Source organism: Mus musculus, chromosome 9 (genome assembly GCF_000001635.26).
Source record: "Mus musculus strain C57BL/6J chromosome 9, GRCm38.p6 C57BL/6J".
Classification (NCBI taxonomy): Eukaryota; Metazoa; Chordata; class Mammalia; order Rodentia; family Muridae; genus Mus; species Mus musculus.
Genome location: NC_000075.6, coordinates 37,398,114 through 37,414,144, shown reverse-complemented (window position 1 = coordinate 37,414,144; position 16,031 = coordinate 37,398,114). Strand labels below are relative to the sequence as shown.

The 16,031-nt window shown below is 48.6% G+C and overlaps 1 protein-coding gene across 6 annotated transcripts; it reads right to left on the bottom strand.

The window, feature by feature from the left end:
• Nucleotides 1-121: 121 nt before the first annotated feature.
• Robo4 (roundabout guidance receptor 4) lies at nt 122-12,243 on the bottom strand. 6 transcript variants are annotated; one of them, NM_001309390.2, is made up of 18 exons: nt 11,994-12,173; nt 11,258-11,590; nt 10,836-10,993; nt 10,582-10,702; nt 9,944-10,071; nt 9,624-9,852; nt 9,262-9,374; nt 8,404-8,572; nt 8,062-8,247; nt 7,914-7,956; nt 6,071-6,207; nt 5,709-5,972; nt 3,656-3,763; nt 3,307-3,466; nt 2,923-3,165; nt 2,442-2,800; nt 910-1,116; nt 122-768 (listed from the first exon to the last, which is right to left on the bottom strand). In NM_001309390.2, the coding sequence occupies exons 1-18, from the start codon at nt 12,061-12,063 to the stop codon at nt 758-760; spliced, it is 3,039 nt and encodes a 1,012-aa protein (NP_001296319.2). In that variant the 5' UTR covers nt 12,064-12,173; the 3' UTR covers nt 122-757. The 6 variants fall into 6 exon arrangements, with proteins under 6 accessions (NP_001296319.2, NP_083059.3, XP_006510707.1 ...); NM_028783.4 differs by having other exon boundaries at nt 3,307-3,445; XM_006510644.1 differs by having other exon boundaries at nt 8,062-8,572; nt 11,994-12,243.
• Nucleotides 12,244-16,031: the final 3,788 nt, after the last annotated feature.

The following is a 16,031-nucleotide window of genomic DNA, read 5'->3' as shown; positions in this document are numbered from 1 at the left end:
AAAGAAATGAGGCCATTCTCTGAGTAACAATGAAGGCCTGATTCTGTCTCTAGCCAGGTAACTCTTAGACCTCTGCAGGTACCCTTCCCAAAATAGAGCCCAAGGAATGATGTCACAGAACTCGTCTTTACAGTTTTATAGAATTAAGTTCCTTAAGCTCAGAGTGGCGGTAGAATGAGAATAGCGCATTGGTTCCCTGTTTCCCTGCGTCCTTTCCTTCAGTCTCCTCCATTGATCTCACTTTGAAGCATTGACTGTGACGCTGTATAGGGCCCACTGCATCCACGACCTTTCTCCTTTAGTTTCCTTGCATGGTGTGACTGGGGAAAGGGTTGAGCTGGCCTCTAAGGGAGGAGTCCAAGTAGATATGAGAGGGCTCTTCCACAGGTCCTCCACCATAGCCCTCACCAAAAAACATTTCTGTCCTTCCTGAAGACCTGGTTGGCTTCCCTTCTTTCCATGATCCACTTAGGTGGGAGCTCCGGAGCCAGGCTTACTTAGGCCAAAGGTTCTGGTTGTGGAGAGTCTGCTGTCCTGAAGATGCTGTCTTGTTCTCAGTGGGAATCCAAGACTCCCGTGATCATATTTTGGTTTGCTTTCATTTATTTTAACAATCCCAATGACAGAGCTCTCCAGAAGCCTAGTGACGGTGGACTTCTATTACAGAGAAGCATAGGCCAAGACCTCCACATGTGAGAAAGCCAGGGGACAGACAGGAGAGTGGTCTGGGTGCTCTTCTGGCCTTCTCAGGGACAATTCAGGAGGAATCTGGAATTTGAAGGAGAATAGAGTTACTAAAACCCCAAGCTCCCTTTTGGTTCTTCTCCAGGACTTCTCAATTAAGGTTAATTGTTAATTAGTTAGTTAGTTAATTGTTAATTAATGTTAGCCAGTCAGCCAGATACTTACCACCAGCCTTGGGCACAGCACCAGTTAGCCAACTTCGCTGGGAAGAGGCCCTAGAATCAGGAGGCCAGGGAGGCAGCCCCCTCCCCAGCCTCTGGGTGTGGCTGATCTCAGCATCTTCCAACCAGTCTGGCCTCCACTCCCACAAAGGCAGAGAGAAGCTTCGGGTCAGGGAGAGATCACCCCGAGGGGAGGGAGGTGATGAGGCATCTGATAAAGAAGGTGGATCAGTCAGAAGGTTTAATATTTACCTCCTAGGGACCAATTTACAGCAGAAAGCTTAGGACTGATTTGGGGTCCACATACATCTCTACCCCTAAATATAACCTAACTTTAATTCAATCCATCAGCTCCAATGGCTCCTGGGACCTAACATATGTTTCTTTACAGAGAGTAGTTTGGCTTGTTTTCTTCCAGACCAGCTCTGGCTCTCTGGACTCTTCACTTCCTACTGTTGGGTATCCTCTTCCTCCTGTGATGGGTGTTTTTGACCTGGATATAATTTTTTTTTCATAAAGATTTATTTTGTCTTTAAGTATACATGTATGTGTAAGTTAAAGTGCTTGTGAGTGCAGTGCCCATGGAGGCCAGAACAGAGCATCAGATTCCCTGGAACTAACATTACAGGTGATTTTTGAGCCATCTGTCATGGATGACCAGACCTGAACATGAGTCCTCTTTAAGAACACTAAAGGGTTCTTAACCTCTTAGCCATCTTTCTAGCCCTGACCTGGGTAATTTTTATCCTGTCCTTTGCTATAGGCCTTGGTTTTCTTGAGACCAAAGGGTAGAGTAAAGGTAAGTAAGATAGTGTGCATGTGAGATTACAAGTATGTGTGTGTGTGTGTGTGTGTGTGTGTGTGTGTAGGATGAACTTCCAAGGGACCAGTAATCACTAAATCACCTCCTGCAGACATGGAGAGAGACTGAGCCCAGGTATTCCTCAACCTCAGCCATGGACAGGCAGTCATGAGGCCTGGAAGCCCGGAAGGAGCTAGGAGGCATATGAAGTGCCAGTTGAAAGAAGACTAGCTGTGGGGCAGCTCTTTCTGGGACCCACATCTGGCGAATAGCCCAGTCCTGAAGGTGGGGATTTTGGGCCACCCAGCTGGATTCCTCTAGCCTTCATAATTGGACTATTCATCCGTGATCTATGGGGGAACCTAAAGTGGTCAGTGCATCTGCCTGACCTAGTGCTTTCTGCATTGGAAAGAATGGTAAAGAATTCTCCTCAGGGAGTTCTTAATTATCCATGGGAAGCACTTCTCTTAGTACCTAGGACATACCAATCATTCGGTAAAAAAAATACCTCTCCTTCTTTTGAGACAAAGTTCTACTTTGTAGCTCAGACTGACCTGGAACTCATCATTTTTCTGTTTTTCCCACCCAAATGCTGAGATTTTAGGTACGTGCCACCACAATAAAACTAATTGTTTAGATGACTGTGAGGGTTAATGGTGACTAGGAAGCCTGACTCTTGTTTAGGGAAAAGGGGAGCTGTATCCATGCTAAGAAAAGTGGGTGGGCCCACATACCAGTGAAGACACAGTCAGCTTCCCTGGGATCCAGACTGAGGCCAAAGCTATCCACAGCCACTGCCAGGGCACGAGCAAAGTGAGTATCAGCGAGGAAGGAGCCATCAGAAGAGCTAACCAGGCTGGCCCTGGCGCTGGGGACATTGTCCTCAGAAGCTGAGCCCCAACCATTGGCCAGGGAGCCCTCGCTGGGTGTAGGGGTGGGGCAGGGCCGAGGTGGATACAGTAAGTTCCCAACCTCAGACCCCACGCCCCCGCCAGCTCTGCCCATGTCTGCCAGTCCTGAGCAGGTTGGTATGCTGATATAGCCATAGGTTGTTGGCGGGGAAGGAGCTCTTGGCATAGGAGATACACTGTTCCTAAAAGGCAAAAATGGAAGACAGGACACTGGTTAGGGCACAGTAGCAGGAGCATGGCAATTGAGGCCGTGTGCTCCCTAGCATGCTTAGCTGTAGTGTTTCGGCTCTCCCAGAGTACTCACGTGGGTGTCTCCTCCCCATCACTGAGCTCCAGACACAGGGCTACCTCCTCGGGGGTGAGCACGCTGTCCTGATCCTCCTCCTCCTCTAAGGATGACAGCGAGGAGCTGGACAGGTTGCTGGAGGATGGGCTAGGACAGGAGAGGAAAGAGGCCTGGGGGCTGGAAGGTCTGGAAGAGTTGAGGACGGAGAGAGGGGCTGCTGGCAGTGGGTCAGAGGAGGGAGCTTGGAGCTTCTCCACACACCTGGGTGGGGGATGGGAGAGACGGCAGATTAGTTACTCTCAGATCACTCTTCAGGCCCACCCACATCATGAGTCTTGTCTCATCAACTTCTCCCAACGCCCTCAGTGTCCCAACTCTGTTTCCCGACCCGTGCCCTCTTACTGGCTCTGTGGGTCATGACTGGAAGCTCCACGAAGAGAAAGGGGTGTTGGAGGGAGTGGACGAGATGCCAGCTCACTGGAGTTGCGGTGAAGTTGTGGTCCCACAGCACGCCAGGATACCACGGCTCGGGGCGCTTCTCCTGGGGAACCAGAGTTTGGACCTGAGAACAACAGATTCTCTAGAATCCCATGCAGTACGGATTCCAACCTGCTCAGACCCCAGTGTACTGCCCAGTCCACTTAACCTCCTTCACCCCAACCCCCTCCCCCATTCACACCATAGCAGAACCAAGAAGGGCCTGGACTGGTGGACCTGAAAACCTGCCTTACCCTCACTTCCCCACTCTCACCTGGGCTTTGAGAAAGGTTCTTGGAGGCTCTGCTTCCCAACTCCCAGGCCCAGATTTCCATGGGGTGGCTGCCCCGGAGCAGTGGGGAGCTGTTAGCTTGGTGCAATTCTAGAAGGGAAAGACAGCTCTTACGGACTGCAAGAGTAGGCTTTTCAGACCTCAATCATAGGTCCTGTCTTTAACCTTGTGATTCACTCACTCAGTCCTGGGACCTTGAATCTAGAGGGAGGAAGAGGGAGTTAGCTCCTTCTCTCTGCTCCCATCTCTTTCCAGCCCTGATAAACTGGAAAGCACACTGGCTATTTTTAGCTGTATGACCTCAGTGACATGCATCAAGCTTTATGAACATCAAGTTCATTTGTGAACAACCACTTCAAAGGGCGATGTTGAGGATTCAATAACAACAGATTGTAAAGCTTCTGGCTCCAGACAGATATTCTGAAACCAACGTTCTTTTCTTGGATGTGTGCATTCCAGTGTTGCTGATCTCTAGCCTCTCCTACTGCTCTCCAGTCGACTTCTGCTCCATGAAGACAAATATTCCTCTTCTCAGAGAGAATCTGTTAATGATTTTCATTTCTCACCTTGCAAGTAGTTACCCTTGTCCTGGGATACCTGGCTATTTACTTGACTGGGGAGGTGGGAAAACCGGGTTAGGGTGAGGTGAACCACCTAAGTGAACCGTTAAAAGGCACGCTAGGAAGTCCTGAGGCAGAATTAGAGGCCTCCTAGGAAATGGCTGTAGAAATGGGGGTGTGGCTCAATTGTGGAGCATGTGCTTAGCATGTGAAGCCCCTGATTCAAGCCCCAGCAGCGAAGGGATAAAAGGAAGAAAGAAGAGAGGGAGGAAGAGAGGGAAGGAGAAAAGAAATAAATGGCTGGAGAAACTAACTCCTCTTTGCCTAGAACTGTTAATGTTCCAAGAGGGATCATATATTCCATTAAAGTCACTGTGGCTTTCCACAGAAGAAAACTGTTTCTTTCTTTGTTTGTTTGTTTGGTTGGTTGGAAGATTGAATTCGGGGCCAGCTGCATGCCAACTGCAGGCTTTGCCACTGAGTTTATGACTCCTAAATGAGACTTATTCCAACTATTTTAGCTGGCATTTCATTACCATTCAAGATTGATCATGCAATAGCCCTGAGGCAAAATGGGAAAGAATGCCAGCTTATTAATATTTACAGTCACATAAAATTGTCCATACTGAACAAGCTCTTAATTACTCTTCATCCACCCTTGCCTTTTTTATTTTTAACTGAAGTTGGATCTTATCTACTTAAATACAACTGACTATAAAAATATCTGCCAAGTCTCTTTAAGCAGTTCCGAGAGTCTATAAAGATGGCAGGCAAAGTGCAATGCCTTGCCTTGTAGGACAGCAGCTGGGAAAACAGCCCTCAAAGCAGGGACAGTGCTAAGTAATTCCCTGGAGATTCTGTAGTCTTTGGAGACAAATCATCCAGGCTTCAAAGTTGAGCTCTGCATCTTATTCTGGAATTTTGAATAAGTTACCCGATCATTGTGTCAAATTTTGCCTCCCTGTAAAATTAGAGAAGCAACGTCCAGTCCCCTAATCTGCCTCAAGGATGACACATGATAACAAGGACGAGTAAGGCAGCTAGCACGTTTCTCAACACAACACAAGTCGTTGCTTGAGAAATGGAGATTATAGTGGTTTTCTTCTAGAAAGTCAAAACAGGCAGCTGGAAATAAAGAGATAAATCTGTCCTGTAAGTATTACAGGTATCTCTTCCTATTATAGGGGACTGGATCCAACTATACTTGTTTGTCGGTCATCACAGATGGTGTTCAGAAGAGAGAAAAGGATGTGCCCTATGTCTCTTGTATTCCCCACGCCGGCCGTGCAGTGGTGCTTCTTAAATGTCCTCTGTGTCCAATTGAGTGCAGAGACAAGGCCCACTATTGTAAAGAGGAGCTGAGCAATCATCCCCCCGCACGTGGAGATAGAGGTCTGTGGGCCAGCGGACCACATTACCACTACTATAGTCCCACCCCAATCTGCCCCAGAGTGTGGCTTTTCTCCCATCCTCACCCTGCTTCTTTTTGGCCTTCCAAGCCTCTGTAGGGGTCAGAGACATGCGTGGGGAACAGAGTCCCCTGCGGCTGCAGAGACTATCTGAGCTAGCCCAGGGGCTGGAGGTTCCAGCCAACTTGGATGGAAAGCGCCTAGCAGCTGGTGTCTTGGGGCTTGGCCGGACTGGAGGGCTGGAAGGCTGCTCTGCAATGAGGGAGCCGTAAAACGTGCTCGTGTCTGGAAGCAGGGGTACACCGGGGCTCCGAGGGTCCCAGGAGATCACTAACATTAAAAATAACGACAAAAGGCGTTATAGTGAGCACATTGCACCCCTCCTCCCCTTTGCATCCCCGAGGTCCCTGTGCAGGAGGCATAGTTACAGGAGCGCCTGCCCTCTAGTGGGTCCCGAGGGTCCAATCCCAGCCGACTACTAAGGCTGCTGCTGCTGCTCAGGTCTCGAGAGCCAGAGGTGGAACGCCAGGTGTCTGCCAGCCATGGGGAGTCACTGTGGTCCATCCTGGGACGTGGTGGGGTGACAAGGCAAGACAGGAGGAATAGGAACCAAATTAGTCAAGACGTGCAGCTCTGAGGAGCAGAAATGGTAGTGTTTGCTTTAATTAGGTGTCCCTGAACTCAGCATATATCTTTCTATCTTGGGATTAGGAAAAAGCTAATTTGTCGAGAGTTGGGGGGTTTAGGAGCGACTGTTACAGGTACTGAGATGAAAAGAACAAGTATGGAGCCAGGAAAACACAAATAGAAAATCCCTACCTGCCACAGTTTATCTGCACAACCCAGGAAATAAATCTACTCAGAGAGCCGAGCCACTCTGCTTCCTCAACTGTTAAATGACAACAGAGGTCCTCCATATAAGACTGATGCTGTGAAATTTGAGTTAAGGAAACTTGAAATCATTCTGTTGGCAGAACAGAAGCTTGCTACAATGGCTGTTGGCTTCCCCACTGCCTGAATAATCCTTCAAGATCAGCGGTTTGCTAAAATTACTCTGCCTAGAACCTTCAATTGCTCCTTATTTATCAAGACAGAGTTCAGATGCCTAGCATGTCTAAGCTTCCTTGGTTGGGCTTCCAGCTTTTAGCATTATTCTTTGTTCTGACTTATATACCATATATCCCAGCCAGAACAATGGTTTACATTTCCCATGGATATAGCAAGCTATTTCTCCTTCTCCCCACGCTTTCAGAGGATAAGTGTGGGCTCCCCTTTCTTTGGTTTCTCTGTCCCCTTCCATGCATTGGGTCCACACTGCACATCCAATTCCAGGTTGCTCTCCTGCCTGTCTCTGCCTAGTCTGCAAGTTCCTGGTAGATAGAGAATATTCCAAAGGAATGGATGAGCAGATCTGAATAGAATTCCCCTCGAGGAGAATGGAATTCAGAGGAGCAGAGGAGACAAAGGCAGAATGTAGTCAGAAGAGAGAAGCCAGAGAGCAAAGAAAAACTCAGGTACACGATACCAGGCAGCCTGGAACCTTGTTCTGGGCTGAGAATATGAAAGAAAATTGGTAGCCTGAGGGCTTGACACATCCAGTACACAGTAGGTACTCACTGACACATCCAGTACACAGTAGGTACTCAATAAACTCTCCTCAAACAATTCAGACCCAGAGTGAAGGAGTAATGAAGTTGACAAAGAGAGGAAATGTTTACCTAGTCTAAAACTCAGCCCATGGTGTATTGTGCAGGGGGGTGAGGGTTGGAGGGAGAATGTATTTTTTCTTAGTATTGTGTATCTTAACTACAGACTAACTCTGGTAATAAGAGGTTGGAGCAGAGGTACCTATTGTTTGGCTCAGGTTTGGAATAATGAGTAACAATCTATAACCTAGGAGCTGGTCGCCCCCTACTGGAAGTATGCAGCATATGCAAGACAGGTGGGTGGCTCAAGAGGCAGGCAACTGTATAGAATGCAAAGATGCTATCAGAGGTAAACACAGTAGGAACACAGAGGAAACTACTACTCACTTAACAAGCAAGAGTAGTGAGAGTAGGTGACAAGGACAACAGATAGTTGGTCAGTAGGTCACTCAGCAGACAAGAGGACTACAGATTCATTGTCACACAGAGTCCAAGAGAGTTTCAGGTACTAGGACCCTATACTGCCTGGCAGGAGTGTAGAGTAAAACTCCACCTGATTTCCTGCTGAGACTCTACTCACTCTGAACTCTGTGACCTCTCTAAGGGCTCCTTTTTAGCTTCTCACCTGTGTTTTAGAATGGCGTCCTCGCTGGTGTATCTGTACAGACCTGGAAGAAAATAAGGGAACTGCTACATGAAGAGCCCAGCATCTTCCCCTATGGCATTCTGGCTGGGCCCGGGGAGACCTATACACATGGGCTCTCTTCTCTCACCTGGGCCCAGGTGCACCCCAGCTTTGCGTCGTCTGTAGATACACACAGTAATGCCTAGTAGCAGCAACCAGAGTAGGACAGCACTACTGGCAATGACTTCTGGTCGTCTCAAGGTGGCCCTCAGCTGTTCCAGGGTCCAGGGAACATGTTTCCTGGGGTCTCGTGCTGATTGCTCCATGGCCTGCTCTGTTTGGGATGTGGAGCTCAGAGGGAGGGCAAGTGGGACAGTGAGGGGGACCAACAGACAGGAGAGAGAGGAGCTGAAAATGTAAGACAGGAACTGGGAAACAGAAGGACGGCATGGGGGTGGAGTGGAGGATATGGAGAGAGCCTTTCCCTCACCTAAAAGGAGGCAGACAGGGGTACTGAGTTCTCCAGCACCAGCTCCAGTGACTGCAGCCACTTGCACACAATAGGAGCCTGGCAGTCGTGTGGCGATCTCCAGCTGGGTCTGTTCACCCACTACGGTCCAGTTGGCAGCAGGCAATGAGGCATTGCCCAGGCTCCAGACCTAGGGCATGAGCAAAGGTGATCGGTTGTCCATAGTACCATCCTAGCAGCAGAGCATTTCATGTACAACTGGGCATGTGGTCTTCCTAAGGGTGCTATCTTCCTGGGGGCTGTCCCATGAGACAACACCACAGTACCTATGCCTCCCCCTCTATCAAGAGAGACTTCTTTATAGACAGAAAGGTGAAGTAATCTGTTACATTACACCCAGGACAAGTGGTTCAGTGTGCTTTCGAGTCACCAACAAGCTTGCTAAAATACAGGTATTAAGTCTTATCTCCACTTTCCAATTCAGGGGGGCCTAGGAACGGGCCTGAGAGTCTGCCTTCCTAAGGAGTTTCCAGGTGATTTTCCCCTTGCCAGCCCAGCACCCACATTTCAAGCATTCCGGTCTTACGTCTAACACAGTCTGGTTTGATTTCTGTTCTTTCTCTTCCATCTACGACCATAATCTGGTATTCCATGTGAAAATTAGAGATCTTAGCCTAAGGCTGCTTGTGAAATGATATGAGACAGTAGCTTATAAGAGGCTTGGCAGGGTCTGCCTGACTAAGTAGGCCCTTGCTCACTGCTCAAGAAAAGCAAATCCCTTCACTTTTTGACTTAGAGACTGGTTTGTAGCAGTCAGGGAAAGGTTATGTGGAACTCCAGGGGACAGGAGTGCTGGTCAGGGTCATTTTGTAGGAATACCTGGTAACCACGGATGACACCATTATGGCTTTCAGCAGGTGGTGGAGCCCAACTCACAAAGACACTACCGTTGCCAGATCTTAAGGTCACTCCTTGAGGTGGGGCACTGGGCACTGGAGAAAAGGAAGAGATTGTTAGAAGTGCTAGAGGAGAGGACTCTGTGCGAGGATGAAAAGAGAGAGGATGGTTATGGAGAGCCAGAGTTCCACAAGGAAAGTCACTTCTTACAGCTGTTTGCTTCACTCTACACAGGAGAATCCACAAATAGGAGTTCTCCTAACTTCCAGACTGGATTGGAATAGTTAGGGAGCTCACCCCCACCCCACCCCAATCCCCTAGGCCAAGCAGAATCCTTGACTGACCCTGTTCAGGCAGCCTCAGGAGCAACACATTGCTGTCAGGGCCTCGAGCCCGGCCGGAGGACGGTCTCACTTTGAATTCATAGTCTTGGCCCCAGTGGAGACCCCCAAGCTTTGCACTCTGCAAGCCACGCAGCAGCACCTCTGTCCATGGAGATCCTTGGTCCCTGGGGGACCTCTGAGTCCTGAACAGAGCTGTGTATGACTCAGCAGGTGCAGCAGGGCCGCTCACCTGGGAAGAAGTCAGAGCAACGATAATGGACTAGGGAGCTCATGGCAGCCCTAATCTGAGCTCTGGGTGTTTTCTGGGACCTCTGTCTCACCTTCCAGCTGAGCCACACGGATGGCCCAGGCTTGGGACCTTTTACAGGTTCGGGGTTTAGCAGGGTCACATTTTCCAGCTGAATGCGAACAGCCAGAAGCTCTAGATGTTCCTTGTGGTCCTGGGATTCTGTGGAGGAACACAGGACTGGGATGGAGTAGTGGAACATACCTTCATCGTGGACAAACTTGGCTCCCAGAGTTTTCAGCTCTGGAGTATTCCTATGCCCATTTGGCCTCATCACTTGGACCCCAAACTCCATACCTGGTGACCACACTAACTGGAGTCTCCTACCTTACCTTGAACTTTGAGTGTGGGGTTAAGTGCGTGTTTATATGCATGTATGTGAGTAAGCGTTGACAACAGAGTCTTCCCTTATTATTGATCTCTATCTTATTTTTTGAGACAAGGTCTTTCACTGAACTTGGAACTCACTGTGTAGACTAGACTGTCTGGTTAGCTTCTGGGATTCACCTGTCTGTTCTCCACATCGGCACTGGGATGATCGACATTCACTGTCACACTCTGCTTTTATATGAGTGCTGGAGAACTTGACTCTTCACGTATGTGAAGCCAGCACCTTACCCACAGAGTTCTCTCCTGAGCCCTTATTAGATTGTAGATGACTCCTGTCCTTACCCTGGATAGACACCCTGGCTGCTCGGCTCTCCCGTTGCCCAGCATTGTTGGTGGCCATACACATATAGGTCCCCGAGTCATTCTTCTCTGCTCTTGACACCATCAGGGAATCCCCAGATACCTGTCAGGTTCAGATACTCCATGAAGTCTTCAATTTGAGAAGCTTAGAGGTTGGAGGGTGGGTCAGTTGCTCAATGTGCCCAGGACAGGATGATGTATGGGCAAAGGAGTTCCCAGGATTGGGGTTCACTCACTGTGCGCCTCCCTGGCTGGAGGACCAGGGGTTTCCCGTCTTTCCACCATGAGACCGAGGGTTTTGGGTAGCCCCAGGGAGGACCACACTCAAGAACCAAGCTCTCTCCCACCACGGCCACTGTGTCCCGAGGTTGGATCTGGAAGTCCTCCTGGAGGACTATTGGGAAGTCAGCAAATCAGCAGGAAGCACGTCTACCCACCCTGAGTCCTTCTAACATCCTAACATGGATGGCTTATCCGAACATGCTTACCCAATTCTGCTCTACCACTTCCTTGCCCCTCTATCTCTAGTTTAACCTAGTTCTCCATCCCAAGACCCTCAGTCCCTGCCTCCCTTCACAGACAGACTCTCGTATTTCCCTGGACACAAGCATCTCAGCCTAACTCTGCTTCCCCCTGGGCCTACCCTCCCAAGCCTCACCAGCCACAGACAGCCTAGCACCCCGGCTCACTGCTGTGCCCAGCCGGTTGCTGGCCTCACATGTGTAGACACCCAGGATTGCTGAGAGGATGTTCTGGTCATCTTGTGGCCGTCCCTGGACAGAGGGCCGATGTAACAGGAGGGTCCCATCCGGCAAAAGGTAATGTAGGTCTGGGGTGGCCATGCTGAGGGGCTGCCCATTCAGCAGCCAGCGGATAGTGGGAGGTGGTTGGCCGGATGATCTGCACCTCATCTTGGCTGGGCCAGAGCCCTGAAGTAGCTGGTCCTGGGGGTGAACTAGGATCTGGGGTGGAGAATCCAGAGCCTCACCTCCTAAGAGGGAAAGAGAGACTCCTGTACTGCACCCCTTCTATGTCTTGTGTAGGAATCTGTAGTCTTGTGTAGGCTTATCTTACTGAACATTTATTTCCAAATAAGAAGCTAACTAGGAGGGGAGAAGGTCTGAGTCCATAGGTCAAGATCTGCATAGCTCTTTCTCTGTTGCACGCACACACACACACACACACACTCTCTCTCTCTCTCTCTCTCTCTCTCTCTCTCTCTCTCTCTCTCTCTCTCTCTCAACCCCCATCTTTGTCTCTGATACTTCACTGCTAACTAGAAGAAAGGCACCAGACAACAGAGATGCTCCTTTGTCCTGCTGGCTTTGGATCCAGACCGTGGATCCTGCCATGAATCCAGGAGCGTGGGTTAGGAGAGGGAGGGCCCTACTCACCCATGATGAAAAGCAGCAGCAGAGGCAGAGGCCACTCCGTCCCCAGGAGGCCCGTTCCTCCAGAGCCCATGGCTGCTCTCGGCTCCTCTCCTTGTCCCATACACTTTTGTCCGGTTGTTCTGAGCTCACAGCAGTAAGGGAAGAAAGGGAGGGGTGGGGTGGTGGTAGTTGTTTGTGACTGAGACTCTGTCCCAGTAGGGAAGCAGCTTTGAGGAAACGGATGCTTCCTGCCTGGCCCTCATGCCTTAGAGAACTGGGAGGGGACCAGAGGTGAGAAACTCTCTGACCTCTACACTTCAGCTGTAATCCCCGGGATGCTAACTGCAGGCTAAGGGTTTACTTCATGTCTGAGTTAGGGTTTCTTAAATGAAATCCTCACACTGATCCCAATTGTACCCATACAATCTGCCAACTCCACAGCTCTGTTCAAAGCATATGTTTAATCTTGGTCTCTATCGGCTTTTTCCCATTAGCCAGCCACCTAATAGAGGAGGAGGAAGACCAGAGGTTGAGCCTCAGACATAGGAGTAAGGAGCTGAAGATAGAGTCCAAAGGGCTTACAGGCCAAGAAAGCAAGGGGCACATGGGGGTCAGGAGGTAGCAAGTGTCTATCTCTGGTCCAATCCCCAGGAGCAGGTAGACTGAGTCTTGGGAGGCTAGAAAGTAGGAATGACTCAGAACCTTAAGCTTTGAAAACCCATGGACTAGCTGGGCAGTGGTGGCACACGCCTTTAATCCCAGCACTTGGGAGGCAGAGGCAGGCGGATTTCTGAGTTCAAGGCCAGCCTGGTCTACAGAGTGAGGTCCAGGACAGCCAGGGCTACACAGAGAAACCCTGTCTCAAAAAAGAAAAGAAGAAAAGAAAAAGAAAACCCATGGACTATGTACGCATTTTCATCAAAAGATTTGGAAATGATGTCTGTGGGCTCTTGGGCAGATTCCTTCATCCTCAAAGCCAGTTTTCATACCTGTAAAATGGGGATATTAATAATAGACACCACCTTCAGATCCAGAGTAAAACTGGAATGAGATTAGGCATGAGATAGACTAGGTATGGACACAGGGGTATCACCTGTGTTTTTGTGCACATCCCACCACTGAAACTCTCTGAAGCATCATCAGTGGGATGGGTTCTAGGATTGGGGAAGATGGTCGTAATGAAGCCTTCCAAGGCTGGCCTGGTCTGACACCTGTCTTCTATGGCTACATAGCACACAACCTACACAACAACTAAGCTGACTGTATTGGCTCCTCCCTGAAACCCAGAGAGACTGCCTTCTCCTCAGAGCCCAGCTCCTGTTTACCAGTCTCTTCCTTCCAAATCTGGAATCTCAGCCATTTCCTAGAGCTGTTCACAGAAGGCCAAGGCCAGGCTCTGAGCTTCAGCGGAAAAGCGTGCAGGCTTTGTTCTTCATTGTTCTGGCCAGCTTGTCTGGAGGCCCCTAACACAGCTGACCCTTCTCCCTTCCTCCCCCTCCCTGTTGGGTTTCAGGAACAGCATCAGCCCTAACCACTGGACTTCTGTGCTTCATCTCTTTCTGTCTCCTGAGACAAACTAAGACTGATTAAGACAGGATTAATGGGGGAAAAAAAAAAACCTTAAAAACACTACAGTCTTTACAAACTGAGTGAGTCTGTGGGCTACAGAATAGAAGTGAATAGAGTGACTATAAAAAGAAGGGTGGAAATTGGTGTCAGGCTAGACTTTGGGATTTTAGGAATGGAAGCACTTGGTGGCACATGGCTGAAATCCTAGCATACAGAGGATCATGAATTTGGTCTAGTCCAGGCTGGACCCTGTCTCAAACAAAACAAAACGAACCAAAACAAAACAAAAACAACAACAACAAAAAAAAATAAAGCAAAGCAAAAATGGAAGCACGAAGGGTGTTGTTAGCCAAGTCTGTGCCTTCTTCTGTGTGGAGGGTGTATGATGTCAGATGGGTGAAAGGGACATTTATATGGCTGAAGTCAGCCAAAGACGAGACAGGAAAGGGTGGGCAGGCAGTTTCAATGAACCTGGGATTTCCCAGGTACACAGGGTCCAAGAATGGCCAAGTTCCACAAGAATGCTATTGCTGACAACAGTCCCTTTTCAGTCTCTTTTGCTTCTACTTATGAGAATTCAGCAAGTTCTCAGCTAGTGTTCCAACACCAACTTGATTTTATTCAGTTTCTATGATCCAGAAAGATGGTATATATTTTCCTCAAAAGAAAACACTTGTCGGTCTCAAAGGAGCCCAGATTCATCCCCCCAGCTTCTTGCTCAGCTGAGTAGAAAGAGCAGCAGAGCAGACAGGCAGGGAGTAGGGGGTGGTGTAACATAGGACTGGAACCCAGAGTCCATGGCAATGGGAGAGTACCTGTGACTACATGTCCTGTCCCATACTTAAAGTTCAATATTCTGAAGAGCCACCTGCTGAGAACTGAAGCCGACCAGAAGGAGGAACATCGACTGTGAACCATTGCTACAGGACATGAAGCCTCCAAATGCATCCAGGCAAACTCAGGGATACACATTCATTTCCAGTACTACGATTGTCTCATTTCCACAGGCTAAGGAAGAGCCTACCACATGAGTCATGGGGGGGGGGGTGTGGGTGCATGGGAGCCACCTCCTGTCTGTTTCTATTTCGGGGAAGTTTTCTACTTTAGGGGTCTGGTGACATGCAAGCCCCGTGGCCGTTTAAATTGTACCTTTCTGCACCCCTGGTTCTAGTATTTTGTGAGTAGTTTATTTTTGGCTGTTTGCAAGAGAGAGAAGAGAGGAAAAGAACCAGGTACCCTTCTGGGTGGTCCTTCAGAGCAAATTTCTCTTTAAGTCAGGATCCTTGCTTCTCTGGATTCCTGTAGCATGTTTTATGCAGCTGAGGATTCCTCTCCAAGCTATCAGGGTCAAAAGGCAAACTTAGGTGGTATTTGAAGCCAGATGCAGATAAGTGTCTATTCTTCTGAACAAGTGACCTGAAATAAGTTGTGTAACCCCTCTGAGGTCATTTCTTCACCTATGAAACATCCTGAGGGCTATGGAGATGATCAGAGGGAACACTGTGAATCATTCCTGCAGGACATGGAAACTCCAAATGCATGCAGGCAAACTCGGGGATACACATTCATTTCCAGCACTCCGACTGTCTTATTTCCACAGGCTAAGGAAGAGCCCACCACATGACTCATGGGCATTTAAGTTTTGTTTTGTTTTGTTTTTTTAAAACCCATATGTATTAATTGACCCTTAAATGTCCTTGGTATTGTTAACCCTGAGATTTGCCAGAGAAAAACCAAGCCCACCATTTTAGCCAAATTTAAGGCAAGCTCTATTAAATACTAAATACTGACTGAAAAAGTGGACTATAGTCAGAACCATTTTCTGAAATTTCTTAGCTGAGAATAGCCTTGAGTCATGTGCTACAGGGGTTTATAAGGACAATCCTATAGGTACTTTCCCATGAGGTTCTGTTAAAGAACTACAATTCCCAGAATTCTAGGAAGTTACCTGGTCCCTAGGCTGGTGGGGCTTACAGTTAATTGGGAGCATTACAATACAGCACAGCCCTCTTCCTGACCAGCTTGACTATAGTGAACCACAGCCAACCCTAGATACACTGGGGCCTAAAGGCCTCATCTGTTTTGTGTCTTCTATTTTCTTCTTCTTCTTCTTCTTCTTCTTCTTCTTCTTCTTCTTCTTCTTCTTCTTCTTCTTCTTCTTCTTCTTCTTCTTCTTCTTTGTTTTTTTTTTCTGTTTTTTTTTGTTTTGTTTTGTTTTGTTTTTTGAGACAGGCTTTCTCTGTATAGTCCTGGCTGTCCTGGAACTCACTTTGTAGACCAGGCTGGCCTCGAACTCAGAAATCTGCCTGCCTCTGCCTCCCAAGTGCTGAGATTAAAGGCTTGCACCACCACACCTGGCTTTTTCTTCTTTTTAAAAATTATTTACTTCTATTTTATGTTTATGGGGGTTTCCCCTGTCTGTGTGTCTGGGCTCCAACTGTATGCAGTGCCCTAGGATACCCTGGGGCTGGAGTTATAGACAGTTGTGAG

What these genes read in the sequence shown, in the direction of transcription:
- Robo4 (XM_006510644.1), bottom strand. Translation starts at nt 12,093, where the DNA reads ATGGGACAAGGAGAGGAGCCGAGAGCAGCCATGGGCTCTGGAGGAACG. An exon ending in TGCTAGGCTGTCTGTGGCTG is followed by an intron (nt 10,994 to 11,257) that starts GTGAGGCTTGGG and finishes ACTTCCCAATAG; the next exon opens with TCCTCCAGGAGGACTTCCAG. An exon ending in AGCCAGGGTGTCTATCCAGG is followed by an intron (nt 10,072 to 10,581) that starts GTAAGGACAGGA and finishes GTTCCTCCACAG; the next exon opens with AATCCCAGGACCACAAGGAA.